Raw genomic sequence first — 16188 nt, 5'->3', positions numbered from 1 at the left:
ACAATACTATCGATTCGATCCCACTGCGCTTGTTCAGCAGCAGTTCTGACGGTGGCAGGAGAGTCACCACTCGAAGGACTTATGTGATCATATGTAAGGGTTGCTTTAGCATGAATGGTGAAAAGGGTAGCCCAATTAGAATACTGAGGGTTTTCATAATCTAGAATTATTGGAATATGAGTTTTGATGTTGGTAATTGTTGTGGCAGGATGAATCTTCTCGGCCATTATAAAATAAACAAGGAAGAAGAAGAAATAAGAATGGTGAAGAAAGGACGAAGAAATAAGAAAGGAGAAGTTAGGATTTTTACTCTGATACCATGAAAGTATTTGAGTTTCAATCGATTTCTGAAGATACCATCTATACATTATATACAGAAGTGTCCTATTATAACTATACTACTAATTATACATATCAGAAATAACAAATAACAAATTGACAGATTGTCATTATCTCTACCAGGCCAGGAATCCAATCAAATCTTTGAAGAAATGCATCTGGTCCGCTTTCCAATGCATCCAAATCAAATCCGGTTTCCAATGCATTCAAATTAAGTTCGTCGTTGCATGATCTTGGAAGAAATTTTCTACGATAAACTTCAAAACTTCTCTTTGATGATCAAGTTCATCCTCGTGTGATCTTCCTTCTATAACCTTCTTCGCAGACTTGCCGTCATCAAACATCGGGAATAGGCCGCACTTTTTCACCCGCAAGATATTGCCATGAGTGAGAAGAACAGCTTTGAGCTGAGTTGAGGAGCCCCTTGTCAACTTGAGTGTACAAGATGGGATAAAACGCAACCACACATGATCCCCTTTAATCTCGTAACTTCTATTAAGAACAATGCCAGTATCGGAAATCAACTTCTCGTTTTCATGCATCAAATAAAATTCAAGGCAGAATTGCATTTGCATGGTTGGATCGTTATTGGAGATTGCTAGAGAGTCGTGGTCATAATTGACTTCAAGAACGGCCCAAAAAGCAAACCCCCTGAAATATTTCCAAATGAAATCCCCAGGCACACTTATTCGCACTGAAGAACCCCTGGACTCGAAATCGGACCATACTGGAATTCGATTTCCAGGAACAATAATAGTAAATTCAGCAAAAAAATGAGATGCTACCTGTATCATGAAAAATCATGATTGTGTGTTAGAGAGAGATCCAATACTATGAAAGGCAAGAGTTAGGAGCTTATTAACCTGAAAAAAAATAATAATAAGGTCTTGAGAGATGGAGAGACCTTACGAATAAGTTGTCTCAGTAGCTCAACTGCTATAGTTGTTGCATTGCCATTACCCAATCTGAAGCAATTAATAAAATTGAAACCCATCATGCACGAGTAATTCAGCTTTGGTACATGTACACTAACTAGTTCAGGGCAGTTCGGTGCTTCTATCCAATATATGCTGCATGGGAGAGGTGGCAACGAGGAAAGACCATTGCAGTCTGCCAAACAAATAACTTCGAGATAATTGGCAATGGTTTCAGGAGGTAACCTGGAAAAGTTGTTTCCGCTCAGATTTAATTTCTTCAAAGAATCTAACATTCCCAATTCCGTAGGGATTGACACATCATCCAAATTGCAGTAGCTTAAATCTAGACTTTTTAAATAGGATAAACTTCTAAAAAAACATTTTCTGATATTGTTCCTGTCTAATTCTTCCTGCATGGTTCCTCTGATGTTTACAAATGGAAATCCTTCACATCTGTGGAAGGACAGCACTTTAAGCTTCACCAAAGAGCATATGGAGAACGGTGGATGTGTTATTGTCGTTCCACCTACATCAAGTTCTTCCAAATTTTCCAACTTCTCCAACTTCTCTAGCAATTGCTCAAGATGAGAGCAGCCAGAAAAGTAAATAGTTCTCAGATGCTTTAAACCATTACCAAAGTTGCAAGGAAGGTGTTTTAGATGTGCACAATTCCTCGCACTCAAAAGAACAAGGCCCGTAAGCTTTTCAATAGATGGAGGTAGTGCTTGTATAGCAGTGTCATCTAGATAAAGCTCTGACAAGCGGTCCATATCACCCTTGATCACAGGAAATGTCTGAAGCTTTGAGCATCCAGACAGTATGAGGATCTCAAGAGAAGATGTATGAATTTCACTAGGAAAATTTTGAAGATTTGAGCAGTCTTTCAGATTTAATAATTTGAGGCTTCTAAGAGAACTCAGAGAGGAGTGAACCTCAGTTAATTCTGTGCAGCCTTGAAGAATTATTATCTCAAGGTTTGGCATCCCTGTGAAATCCGGTATCCTAATGGGTTTCTGGGAATGACTTAGTTTGATGAGCTTCAATTTATCAAATTTCTGTCAAAATAAAAATTCAAATCATTTAGCCGTGAATTTAATATCATATAGATGAGAAATAAAATAGTGAGCTAATAAATATACCTTCCTCTTCGTCCAAAACTCTGTCATGTTGCTGTATGACATGTTAAGTTCAACAAGGTTTTGTGGATAAAAATGAGGTGGCAAAGTTTCAATGGGATATCCATGCCAATAGAGGCATCGCAAATCATTCGATAAAGTAAGAAAGTCCCTAGAAAGAGTCACATTTGAGTCTAAAGGTATTCTTACTTCATTTGTGCCTTTGGAGAGACTGATGTTAGCAAAGTGCTGTTTTTGGATAAGGTATTCAAAGCCTCCAGATTTGTGAGCATAGCAAACCTTAAGCAATCTAAGTTTGGTCATCCTCTCGAAGACTTCAGTGTTAATGTGCAAGTTCTCTATTTTAGACAAATCTAGGATTATGCCCACAACTTCCGCCACCTGTAACCAAGAGCACAGACAAGACATATAGATATGCTACATCTTTAGTGGGGTGGGGGGAGAATGGGACATCGTATGATCTACTGTAAAGCAAGTAAAAGAAAAAAAAAATTCAATGCAGTTATTTCTTACTGTATTGTTTGCAAACGAAGTGAGGACATCATTTTGATCCCACAATCTGGTCCATTTGCCTGGATCAGTTTCAGGTTGACGAACAATTTCCCATCCCATTTGTTGTACTAAATCATGCATCCAAAGTTTATTATCTAAAATGGAGATGAGAGATTTATCAATGAGAACTCTTAGATTAGCATGTGGGAAGAACCCACAGCCTTCAAATACTTTGACAACATAATCTTTGTCCTCCCCCTTAAAGAAACATGCAATATCAAGAAACATATCCCTTTGGAAACGATTATCAAGTCTATCAAAACTTATTTTAAGCACATCATTAATTCCTTTTGGAGGACACATTTCAAGTTGGTGCAATTCGTCTAGCCATTCAAGTTCATTCTTGCCAGCTAAGTGGCAACCAAGAACCTCCAGAGCTAAAGGAACATTCTGAGCATACTTGACCACATTGTGTGAGAGCTTGAAAATTTTGATGAGTTCATCAGTTGAATAGCAATTTTTGAAGGCATGTTGAGTAAATAGCCTGAGAGATTCATTATCATTTAAAACTGTGGCCTCGTATATTTGATCCACTCCATGCGCCACAAGCAAATGTTTATCTCTAGTTGTTATGATAATTCTACTACCAGGACCGAACCATTCATGCTCTCGAGCTAAGGCTCTCAACTGTTTTATATCATCCACATCATCAAGAACAATAAGAACACGCATGTATTGGAACCTGTTCTTTATTACATCAAAATTGTCACCTAGAGTTCTTATTTTTTGAATTCCTTCCTTCAGTAGTTTAGAAAGAAGTTGCTCCTGTAAATGTGAAAGACCTAATCCAGGTTTACTTGCAACTTCTGTAACACCTTGAAGAAAGCAACAACATTCAAATTCACCATAGATACGGTCATAAACAGCTTTAGCTATGGTTGTTTTACCGATTCCTCCCATGCCCCATATTCCAACCATGAGAACATTGTCCAACCCCATATGTAATTTCGATTCCATTTCCCTTACACGGAAATCCATTCCAACTAGGCCTTTAGTACTATTGGTGCTTGTATGACTCAGTTTTCCCAAAATACAGATGGCAATTTCATCAATAAGAATCGCTTCCTCTCTGCCATAGTTGAAAGGGCGAAAAATCAGAAGAGTCGATACAAGAGAAACAACAGAAGAAGACTACAAGCAGCAATTAAAGAAGCTCAAAAGAGGATTATGCAGTTCTAAACAAGCTCAGAAATTAAAGAAGACATAAGCAGAAACCATATAATTTGTTTGTTAGATAATCAAAATCACGAAAATAAAAATCATAAAATGGATTACCTGTTTCGTGCATCCCATCCAGATATGTTGCCAGCCTTTGTAAGAGCTAATGTCCAACGCTCAACCTTCTCAGGAAATTTCAGTTTTGATTTAGCAAATCCTTCTCCAAACACACCGGTTTGCTTGCGCACCTCCGATGGGTCAACGTCGTAAAAAATTGGCAAAACTGCATCTCTGGCATTTGTTTTTGAATTTTTCCGCACATCATTCTTTGTATCTTTCTTAGGATCTGGGATACGTTCAATAATCTTCCCAAGTTCATCCAAGCAAAAAGTGGAATCAGCATAGTTCTTAGAAAAAACCACTACACAAAACCTTGAATCCTCAATCGCTTGAAGGAGTGACGGAGAGATTGTTTCTCCTTTGTCAAGTTTCACATCATCTTTAAAGGTTTTAATTCCTTTTTCTGTCAAAGCCTTGTACAGATGGCTTAAAAAGCTATTCCGAACATCCTCACCTCTAAAACTCAAGAAAACATCATATCTCCAAACTCGGGAAGCGGCAGCCACATCTGCAGTCGCAGAAACGGAAGTTCCAGCCTCAAGAGCTTTTGAAGAAGATGCTACAGAATGAGAGGCCATCGCAGCTGTTGTTGCAGAATTCACAGCAGTATCAGAAAGAGAGACCGCTGTTGTTGTTAGTAAAAAACAAAAACTATTAAAACAAAAAAATATAAATAAAGAGAAAAATAAAAAACTATTAAAGTTAATGGCATATATTGTATGTCAACTACAAAAATATAAATGGAAAAAAGAAAACTAAAATAATAAAAGTTGATGAAGTGCATTGGCTAAAGTCCAACTTTGTACAAAACACATCATTGTTGTTACAAACCAAGAGAGATTAAAATTAGAACATTCCATTAAATTTTTTTATTAAGACGGAACATTGGCCCCCCTTCCCTCACTTCAAGAAAATTGGGTATTTCAAGTTGCAAGTTGAAGTTGATATTTATATAATTCAAGCCCTTCTAGTTAAATTAACGCTAATTTATTATTATCCGATCTAATGTCAATAACTAAATTTTGATGTTTTGGACTTACCCTTTTATTTTCTGTACCTTCCACTTTGGCTTTCTTACAAGTCTCTACGAAGACAGATTGCAAACCTTTTTTTTTTAAGCCCACTTAATTTTACCCTCTAAATATTATATTTCCTTTGCCCGCACACCAAATGAGACCGCACTATGATCAAAGCAAACTAATCCCAATTAATTAGTAGTAATGCTAAAGAAAGGGCTAACATATTCCAAAAAATAAAATTAAAAAAAAGGACTGAAAGCAAGAAAAATGTATCAACAACATATGCCAGTGTTCAAACGTTTGGTACAAGGAAAGTTTGAGGGGTATTTGCTTTTTGGGCTGTTTTCGAAGTCGATGACTATGACTCTGATAATTATCCAACCATGGAAATGCAATGCGGATTTGAAATTTATTTGGTGCATAACAACTATAAGGTGATTCCTGATACTGGGTTTTTATAAATAAAAGTTCCAAGTTCGAGTCCAATCATTTGTGGTTGCATTATATACCGTCATATTCATTCAATATGACAAGGAAGATGGGTTGTTGGACTAGGCTAAAGGCTGTTTCTGCTCACTTGTGCGAAGGCTTGAGGGTGAAAACTGTGGCCTATTTCCCGATGTGTGTTTGTCTGATTTAGACTTGGACACAGTTCCGGAACTGAATCGAAAATTAACGGTTCTGGTTTTGATTCCGGTTTTGGTTCTTCAATGGTTCTAAAATCGATGGTTCCAGCTGGTTTTTTTATCGATTCTCCGGCCGATTTTGACCAGAACTGGAACCGTCGGTTCCAATTGATTTTGGGAACCACCGGTTCATCATTCTAAACTAGTGGAAACCGGTTCGAACTGGTTCCAGTTTCGGTTCCGATTTCCACCGGTTCAAAACAGATGATTCTAGTTCCGAAAACTGGAATTTGGCCACCCTTAGTCTGATGGGAGAGTTTCCATGCGATATTTTTTTTTTTATACCCATTCGAATGAAAGTCACAATAAGGCAAATAATTTTCTCGGTTAAATTTTGCCTAGAAACGATGCACTACAATAAACATGTGAACCATGATTTAGTTAGATGCAATTGCTTTGCAGTGGAATTTACTTGTATATGCAGGTTAAAATGGTTTTGTGTCGTTCCACAAGCCAATCTCTATCCAAAAGAGAATTCCTCATACCTTTTTTTTTTTTTTTTAACTTGGAATCCTGATCTATAAATGTGTGTATATATAGAGTTATTATACAGTGAAAATGTGATTTCATGTGGGATGTTTAAACGAAATGGCGAACCAATAGTAGCAAAGTAATTGTAGGACCCAGTGTTAAACAACTGGGCACATGGAGGATGAATTAGTTTAACCGGTGGATTAAAATTTCAATTAGTGGGCCATAAAAATTTAATATATGTAAATTAAATAATTATAATTTAAAATAATTAAAAATGTTAAAAAATCATTCTGGATCAATTGGGTTTGTGTAGATCGACTGGTTCAACCACGAGTCAATTGGTTCAATTCAGTTCTCTTCCTTCAGTAACACCAACCCAATTTAAGGCCAATTCACCTGTTCTTTGGGTTGACCCGCCGAGTCGGATTGGATTTAATAATTATGGTAAGACCCACTTTAGAAAATTAACTACCAAGAAAATATGTAAATACAATTTTTTTTTTTTTTAAGAAAAATCAAACTAGAAGTTTCAGTAATTGGAAACTATACACAGATATGGATAGGATACAGATCAATATATTTTTATATTTTTGTATAGAAAGTCTAATAATAAACAACTTCTATAAAGAATAAAAAAAACGCAATATTAATTTGAAGTATATGATTGAGTTGACAAAGCATAATATTTATATCATAGGCGTTCGCTTGATCCACTTGGTGGCTATTTATAACCATTGTTCGACTTTATCGTCTTTCTACAAGTCCGATCTGATTACTTTCAAATTTCTTTTTTCTATTGGAGAGAGAATCTGCACTTCTTTTTACATAACTATTTAAATAATAAAAAAACACTGGACAAAATCACTATAATTGTGATAACAATAACTCAGAACTAAATTTGAGAATAAAATCTCAAAATATGGGCAATAATAAATCTCAATATTTAGGCGACAATAACTCAGATTTAGAAACAAATCTGAGAATTATTTGCAAAAAAAAAAAAAAAAAAAAAAAAGCAAGGAGGTGACCATCGGTAAGAGCTCACCGGTGGCCACCTGTGAAAGAAGAAAAGAGAGTTTTTAGATTTTAGATTTTGAGATAACGAGAGAAGGTGAGAGAGCCGCACAAAGTCAACAATATTTAAACTTTGTAAATACAATTTTAAAATTCAAGAGAAGTATCTACAAGAGAGAAAGAGGGAGGGACGACAAAAGCCATGGTATAATACCATGATATTGTGATAAATTGATTACTCCTGATGTTCCATATTCTTCTTTTCTTTTTTGAAAACTCTTATGGTAGTAGAAAACTCGAACTTGAAACTTTCCATTCCTCATATTAGTGAAAAGACTAATCAAACCATATTTGATTGGTTAGAGATTTCTTTCTTTTCTAATCAAGGAAATATTCTATAACAATCCAACCATAAAAATGCAGTACGACCTTGAAATTTATTTGATGCACTACTATAAGATGTATCCTGATACTGATTTTGTTATCAATAGAAATACTAAGCCTATACATTCAAACTGAGAAGAAAGCTGGAAAGTTCGAGTCAGCTGAAGGTTGTTCTTTTCATTCGTGGCCAAGGCTTGTGGGTGAAAAAGTAAATAATTTAATTATGCGACTGAGGGAGCAATACTTAAATTTTAATAATTTAATAGTATTATTTATAATTTATTATTATTGAATTGTAGATTTACATGCAATTGTATTTTTCATAACAAATGTGAAAGAGAAAGATTTACCTATACCAGTGTACATACTCACCCATCTATTAAATCAATTAAACTTAATTTTTTAATTGAAATGAAAGTATCTATAACTATTCACTAGGTAAAAAAAAGGATAACTATAAATTATTTTTTTAAAAAATCTCTTCATTGATTGGTTTGGTGTAGGGGTGGACTCATAGGCAAGTCTTGTTCACAAATTTAGTGTATTTTATAAAAAATAAAATATTTCTTAAAGTTGCTAGGGGTGGACTCATCCTGAGATTTCTGTTAAGCGAGCACGCTTAACCCTAGAGTTCTTCCAACTCTCCAGTTATTCCACCAAAAAGCGCGCCTAATGATTAGTTTCCCTTTTTCGATATATGATTCGATTCATTCCTGTGTCTCGCATTCCACTACCCTAGCTAGCCTACCATCCTAGGATCGCTTTACCGGGTCGGAATGTCACATTTTGATTTTTTGGATCATACAAAAAAACATACAATCTGTCGCATGGGTTCATACCTGATTTTTTGTATCCTGTATTATCACAGCAGATTACCTTTTTTTTTTTTTTTTTTCATCTTTGGTTGATTAATTTAGAGTTTTTTTTTTTTTCCTTTTGCCATAAACAACAACATTGCTTGTTTATTCTAAAAAAAAAATAAAAAAAACCTTGCTGGTTTAACCACTACCCAGGAGAAAAAGAGCATGTGAGCAGTGACGGAGCAAGAATTATTTTATAGGGATGAAAATATTTTTTTTCTTCATAAGGTGAATAAAAAATAAATTTATTTAAAAAAGTAACTAAAAATATAATTACGTAAACAAATATATTCGATGTGGTTAAATTTTTTTAATGAAAATAATATAGATAACAACAAAATAATAGAAATTTTTTTAGCATACATAATGATTTCAATAGAAAAGAAATAATATCCTCAAATTTACACATTAGAAATTACAATGAAAATAAATATTTGTATTTAAAATTTTAAATATATTTTATTGTAATTTTAAAATTTAATCAATTCAATTTTATATTATTTTCTAAAAATTATTAAAATAGAATCATGGACTGTAATATTAAATCTATCTTTTTGACTAAATAAAATATCATATGTGTTTATTCAATGAATTTATAACTCTAAAGTTTGTTTAAGTTGTTATATTTTAATTAAATAGCAAATAATAAGCAATTGAAATATAAATTTATAATACTATTATATATTTTAATATTTATGTGAATTTTATGTATTCATATAATGGAATCAAATTCAAAATTCAAAGCTGAATTTAAAAAAGAATGTAAAATTAAAATTAATGATATAAGTCATCCAATAGAAACAAAACATTATTTATTAAAATTGTGGAACTTTAGATGCTTATATATATATATTTAAGTTAATTGAATTTATATAAAAATTAACCAAAACTTTTCTTATATATAAAAACTAATTAAAAATAACTAGCTAAAACTATATAAATAACTAAACTAAAAAATAAAATAAAATAAAAAAACCAAAAAACTGCAGCCTTTGGCTTTTGATCTCAGGACTTCAAACGTGATGATGTGACTGAAGGCGCACTAGAAAGTTTTATCGAAGTCAGGGGGGCGGTGGCGCACAGGCCCCCGTGGCTCCGGCAGTGTCGTGTGAGGATCCAATTGAGGCATGGCTTTAATGATTAACTGAAGGTTGAAAACGAAGTTACATGGCACTTCCCGACAAAATCCGAAAGAGTACACTGTTGTTACTTGTACGAACAATATTAGCATTAATAAAAATTCCTCGGCTGTTTATTAAAATGTTAGTTGATTTGTTCAGTCTTCTGCATGTGAATTGTCTAAGTCAAATTTTCTCGATTCCCTTAACTTAATTATCTATAAATTGCTTCATCGAACATGGTTATGTTAAAAATTTTGAACATTTTCAGTTCCCATTCGTCCAGTTATTCCTTTTCTTGTACTCTCCTATGGGTTCTAACCTCAGCACCGGTGGAGCTGCGGGCTATTCTACCGTGGATCCTGGAGCTGAGACTATGACTGCACCGTCTTCTTTTTCTTCTGTAAGTGTGGAAACTATGACTGCACATTCTGCAACTCCGGCGGCCATAACCTCTGATTCTGCTACCGTGAAAACTACACATAAAGCTCATGTGACTGCTCCGGATGCTGCAAAAGTTGCTGTTGCTTCCAGTTCTTGGGAATATGACGTTTTCTTGAGTTTCAGAGGTGAAGTCAGGCACGAGTTTCTTAGCAATTTGTATAACGCTTCGACTGAAAAAGGAATTAGAACCTACAAAGATGATAGGAGTCTTGACAAAGGGAAAATAATCACTCCTGCACTCCTTAAAGCGATTCAGGAGTCGAGATTTTGTGTCGTAGTTCTTTCTAAGAAGTATGGTTCTTCCTCTTTTTGCTTGGATGAACTCATGAAGATCACTGAACGTATCCCAGATTCAGAGACGGAAGAACAGAAATATACAATGAGAGATACAGTTTTGCCAATATTCTACAATGTGGATCCATCAGATGTGCGAAAGCAGACTGGTAGGTTTGGAAAAAATTTTGCCAAGTCAATATCTAAATATCCTGAGAAGGTTGAGGGGTGGACATTAGCTCTTCTAAAGGCAGGCAACAAATCTGGATGGGATGCGAGAGATAGGTAATACATTCCATTTTATAATAGATTTGTTGATGTTCATTTTGTAGTTGGACTCTGAACACTCTGCTTATAATCTTCTTCATTTCTGGGCACCTTAAATTGCATTTTGTCAGTCTTTTTATTTATGTTTTTGTTTGACCTTTTCATTTCATCCGTTTCCAATTCTGCAGGGATATTCCTACTCTTATTGATGAAATTGTAATCTATATCCTGAAAAAACTGAGTCGTACGTCCCCCAAAAGAGCTAAAGGCCTAGTTGGAATGGATTCCAGAATAGAGGAAATGAAATCAAAATTACGTCTGGGGTTGGATGATGTTCGCATAGTTGGAATATGGGGAATGGGAGGAATTGGTAAAACAACCATAGCTAAAGCTGTTTATGACAGTATATATTGCCAATTCAAAAATTATTGCTTTCTTGAAAGAGTTGGAAAAGTAGCAGAAACATTCGGTCTTCAACATTTACACGAACAGCTTCTTTCTAAACTATTAAAGGAAGATATCCAGACAATAAGAAACCTGGGTAGCAATTTTGATGCAATAAGGGAAAGGTTACAATATATGCGTGTTCTTATTGTTCTTGATGGTGTGTATAATGGCGAAGAGTTGGAAGCCTTAGCAGCGGATCATGACTGGTTTGGTCCTGGTAGTAGGATTATTATAACAACTACAGATCGCAATTTACTACTTGCACGTGGAGTGGATGAAATTTATAAGCCTAAATGTCTAAACCATAATGAATCACTTTCTTTGTTCACTCAATATGCCGTCCAGAATAGATATCCTGTAGATAAATTCATTAAATTCATGAAGCTCTCACGCCGTACAGTGAAGTATGCTGAAGGTGTTCCTTTAGCTCTGAAGGTTCTTGGTTCCTTTTTTGGTCCCAAGAATGAAAATGAATGGCAAAGTGAATTGCAGAAACTTGTAAAATATCCGAATATAAAGATCCAACAAGTGCTGAGGATCGGTTATGATGGGCTTGATGATCCGCAAAAATATACATTTCTTGATATTGCATGTTTTTTTAACGGGGAGGATAAATCTTATGTGGTGAAAGTATTGTTGGTGAATTGAGATAATTAAGAAACCAAAAGCACAGAAGAGAAAGTGGAGCTGTATCTATTACATATTAATGAAGAAAAGAACAGAGCCTTTTATAGGCATTACATAAGAACTGAACAGCAAAAATAGCCTAAAAAATCTGCAACTAATCCATAGCAGATAATCTGTTATTTGCCACTACTGACAGTAACATAAATCTAGGAACTAAATCAGCAACTAAAGGCTCCACTAACATAATTTTGAATCAAATCTTAACATGCCCTCTTGATTCAAAATCACAGATGCCCAATTGTTGTCCAAAATAAGCATGTTTTAGCTGAGATAGAGATTTAGTAAATAAGTCTGCAACTTGATCATTTGTACCACAAAATTCCAACTCTATTTCTCCATTTGCTACCAACCTTCGAATGAAATGGTGCCGAGTTTCAATGTGCTTTGTTCTGCTGTGGAAAGCTGGATTCTTTGCCATTGCTATTGTGCCTTTGTTGTCACAATAGATTTTAGTTGCTGCCACTTGCTCTTGGCCCAAATCAACCAAAACTCGCCTAAGCCACACTGCTTGACATGCTGCAGAAGTTGCAGCAATATACTCTGCTTCCGAAGACGACAGAGCGATAGTATCCTGCTTCTTTGAGCTCCATGAGATGGCACCTGAACCAAGACTGAAATTGTAACCTGAGGTACTTCTTCTATCATCCAAAGAGCCAGCCCAATCACTATCAGTATAGCCAAATAATCTGAAATTTGATACTGTGGTGTACCATATTCCAAATTCAACAGTTCCAGCAACATATCGCAAAACCCTTTTTGCAGCTCCAAGATGGTGCTTTGTTGGACTATGCATAAATCTGGACAAGACACTAACAGAAAATGCGATGTCAGGTCGTGTATGAGACAAATAATTCAGTCCACCAATCATTCTCCGAAAATAAGTTGCATCAGCCTTTTCTGTCCCATCTTCAGCTTGTAATTTTTCATTTAAATTCATCGGAGTTGAAGCCACATTGCAATTCACCATGCTGAATTTTTTTAGCAAATCACTTGCATATTTTTGTTGTCCAACAAAAACTCCATCTGCACATTGTTTCACCTCAAGTCCAAGAAAGTATTGCAGTAACCCCAAATCTGTCATCTCAAATCTTCTCATCATAGAAGATTTAAAGTCAGCAATAAGAGATTCATTGGACCCAAAATAAATCATGTCATCAACGTAAACACAAACAACAAGAAATCCAGCTTTGACTTCTCTTTTCAAATATAAAGTGGGCTCATTTTCACTTCTAACAAAACCATTCTCACAAAAGTAGCTATCAATTTTACTGTACCAAGCTCGCGGTGCTTGTTTAAGCCCATAAAGAGCTTTTCTCAATCTGAGAACTTTATCCTCATGATCATTTTCAACAAAGCCTTCAGGTTGAGAAACATAAACTTCTTCCTCCAAATCTCCGTTTAAAAATGCAGACTTCACATCAAATTGAAAAACAGGAAGAGATAATTGAGCAGCTACAGCAAGCAATAATCTTACAGTTTCAAGACGAGCAACTGGTGAGAATGTTTCCTCGAAGTCGATACCTTGTTGTTGGGCATACCCCTTCGCTACAAGCCGTGCTTTATGCTTTTGCACACTCCCATCAGCATGGTACTTGGTTCTAAAAACCCATTTGAGCCCGATAGCATTCTTCCCTTTAGGCAATTTTACCAATTCCCAGGTCTGATTTTTTTGAATTGAAGCTATCTCTTCATTCATAGCATTTTTCCATTCTTCCATTGTTGCTGCCTCCTCATAAAATACTGGATCTGAAACATTTAAAGCAAAAGAACAAGTTTCATATATTTCTCTCAAGGATCGGGTCTTCCTTGGAGGAGTTTCAATTGATGAGGAAGAGCTTGAGCTGATTGGACTGGAAGAATGTGAGTTGTTTGGACTTGATGAGTTGCTACTAGCTGAATTTGACGATAAAAAATCAGTAGCATCATTTGATGGTGAAGAATCAGCAACATCATTCTCTAAAACTGGAGCTTGGTCTAAATTCTTAGCGTTTCTCCAATCCCATTCTGCATCTTCATTAAAAACCACATTTCTGCTAACAATAATTTTGCCACTTAAAGGATTATATAGCCTATATGCCTTGGATTGAGAACAATAGCCAACAAAAATGCATTTTTCAGACTTTTCATCAAGTTTGTGGCGAGATTGAGAATTAATTAAAGCATAGGCTATACAACCAAAAATTTTTAAGTGACTTACACGTGGTTTTCTGCCTCTCCAAGCTTCATATGGTGTTTTATTCATGACAGCCCTTGTTGGAGAAATATTCAAAAGATACACTGTAGTTGCAACGGCTTCAGCCCAGAAAGAATTTGGAAGACCCTTGGCTTTGAGCAAGCTTCTGGCCATCTCCACAACAGTTCGATTCTTTCTCTCGACAATACCATTCTGCTCTGGTGTGTATGGTGCGGTGAGCTCCCTGTGAATGCCACATTCTTCACAAAAAATATTAAATTCAATAGAATTAAATTCACCACCTCTGTCCGTCCGAAGACATTTGATACGGCTGTCCAGCTGATTTTCTACCAAGTTCTTAAATTTCTTGAATGTAACAAGAGCTTCAGATTTACACTTCAAGAAATAAACCCAATTCATACGGCTATAGTCATCAATCAACAATAAAAAATATCGATTACCACCAAATGATTCAGTTTGCATGGGTCCACACAAGTCCGCATGTATCAATTCAAGACAACTATCAGCCCTCCATGATTTTCCTACAGGAAATGATTTCTTACTTTGTTTGCCCAAAACGCATCCTTCACAAAACTCAACAGATTCAATCTTGGGTAACCCATTAACCATATTTTGCTGACTCAAAAACTTCAACCCTCTTTCATGTAAATGCCCATAACGCAAATGCCACAAATTAGATTCATTAATTTTACTAACAGCAAGAGCAGTGTTTTCCACGGAAGCATCTAGTGGAAACATTTTGTTTTGAGTCATTGGAACATTAACAATGGTATGACCAGTTTTCTTATCTTCAATACAACATGAGTTATCATCAAACACAATTCTATACCCACTAGTCATCAATTGCCCAATACTTAACAAATTATAAGCCAAGCTAGGAGCAAATTGCACATCATTTAAAAGTTTAGTATTACCGTGGCGAGTATTGATGGCAATTGTACCTTTCCCTTCCACTTGAATCACCTTATCATCACCCAACCGGACTGTTGTTTTTTCTTTCTCATCAAGCTCTTTAAATAATTGCTTTGTTCCTGACATGTGATTAGAGCACCCACTATCCAAAAACCAAATAGCATTTGCAGCATTTTTATCAATCGAATGAGCCATGAAAAGCATACTCTCTTCTTCTTCAGCAACATTGGCATGCTTTCCTTCATTTTTTTGCTTTCCTTCATTCCTTTGCTTGGTCCAGCAATCAGCTTCTTTGTGGCCGACTTTGTCACAATAATAACATTTGATTAAATTATCTTTGTATTGTCGTTGTTCTCCAGAACGTCCTCCTCTTCCACGGCTACTGCCGCGACCTCGACCACGATAACCACCACGAAAATTGCCTCTATTTGAAACTTTGTCATGTGATTTACTATGAAAGGACTCTCCTTTCACTTGAAAAGCTTTTTCTTCAATTTTTGTTGATGATTTATTTATCCTGCTTTCATGAGCTTGCAAAGAACCCATTAAATCATCAAAAGAATAAGCAGATAAATCTTTCGACTCCTCTATTGCAGCGACCACATGATCAAATTTAGGAGACAGACTTCTCAATAATTTTAAAACCACAGTCTCATCAGTAATTTTTTCACCATATGCTCTCATTTGAGAGATAATTTTAGAAGCCCTTGATAAATATGCTTGAACAGACTCAGAATCACCCATTTGAAGTGTTTCAAATGTTCTACGAAGAGATTGAAGTTTTACAGTGATTACCTTTGAGGAGCCTTGAAATTCATTCTTCAGAATCTGCCATGCTTCCTTAGAGGTGGCTGCTGCTGAAATATGAGAGAAAATCTCATCCGATACAGCTTGTTGAAGGAAGAACAGAGCCTTTGCATCCTTCTTTTTGTTTTCTCTAAGCTTTTGCTCATCATCGGTGTCTTCACACCCATTCTCAACTAGCTCCCACAATTCTTGCGAAATAAACATAGTTCGCATTTTTATGGCCCAAAATTCATAACTCTCACCCTTAAAGAGAGGAATTAAGGGTTGAGTTGAAGTAGCAGTGCCATTTACTGCCATTTGAAAGGTTTGCGTGAACCACTCTTCTTTCCCCCACTTTGTTTTTATTCTCTCCTCTACCTGCCCAAATAATGGCTCTGATA

General features: G+C 35.6%; 2 protein-coding genes across 2 annotated transcripts; one reads left to right on the top strand and one right to left on the bottom strand.

Moving 5' to 3' along the window:
• Positions 1-283: 283 nt before the first annotated feature.
• Positions 284-4868, bottom strand: LOC105631359 (TMV resistance protein N). The gene is made up of 5 exons (XM_089721686.1): positions 4220-4868; positions 2906-4013; positions 2396-2773; positions 1244-2311; positions 284-1124 (listed from the first exon to the last, which is right to left on the bottom strand). Exons 1-5 carry the CDS (start codon positions 4798-4800, stop codon positions 546-548), a joined length of 3714 nt encoding a protein of 1237 aa, XP_089577812.1. The 5' UTR covers positions 4801-4868; the 3' UTR covers positions 284-545.
• A 5095-nt stretch (positions 4869-9963) lies between these two features.
• LOC149495947 (disease resistance protein RUN1-like) lies at positions 9964-11971 on the top strand. The gene is made up of 2 exons (XM_089721689.1): positions 9964-10779; positions 10950-11971. The coding sequence occupies exons 1-2, from the start codon at positions 10088-10090 to the stop codon at positions 11854-11856; spliced, it is 1599 nt and encodes a 532-aa protein (XP_089577815.1). The 5' UTR covers positions 9964-10087; the 3' UTR covers positions 11857-11971.
• The last annotated feature ends 4217 nt before the right edge of the window (positions 11972-16188 follow it).

The sequence above is a fragment of the Jatropha curcas genome, chromosome 5, assembly GCF_041381405.1.
Source record: "Jatropha curcas cultivar XTBG-Jc1 chromosome 5, XTBG_Jcur_1.0, whole genome shotgun sequence".
In the NCBI taxonomy this organism is placed as follows: domain Eukaryota; kingdom Viridiplantae; phylum Streptophyta; class Magnoliopsida; order Malpighiales; family Euphorbiaceae; genus Jatropha; species Jatropha curcas.
Note: the sequence above shows the minus strand (reverse complement) of the source record. Positions and strands in the feature narration are given on the sequence as shown.

Excerpts from the sequence above, each read along its gene's own strand:
- LOC105631359 (XM_089721686.1), bottom strand. The coding sequence starts at position 4,800 with ATGGCCTCTCATTCTGTAGCATCTTCTTCAAAAGCTCTTGAGGCTGGA. Across the intron at positions 2,774-2,905 it reads CTTCGTTTGCAAACAATACA|GTGGCGGAAGTTGTGGGCAT; the intron begins GTAAGAAATAAC and ends TCTTGGTTACAG. Across the intron at positions 1,125-1,243 it reads TGAGACAACTTATTCGTAAG|GTAGCATCTCATTTTTTTGC; the intron begins GTCTCTCCATCT and ends TTCATGATACAG.
- LOC149495947 (XM_089721689.1), top strand. The coding sequence starts at position 10,088 with ATGGGTTCTAACCTCAGCACCGGTGGAGCTGCGGGCTATTCTACCGTG. Across the intron at positions 10,780-10,949 it reads GGATGGGATGCGAGAGATAG|GGATATTCCTACTCTTATTG; the intron begins GTAATACATTCC and ends CCAATTCTGCAG.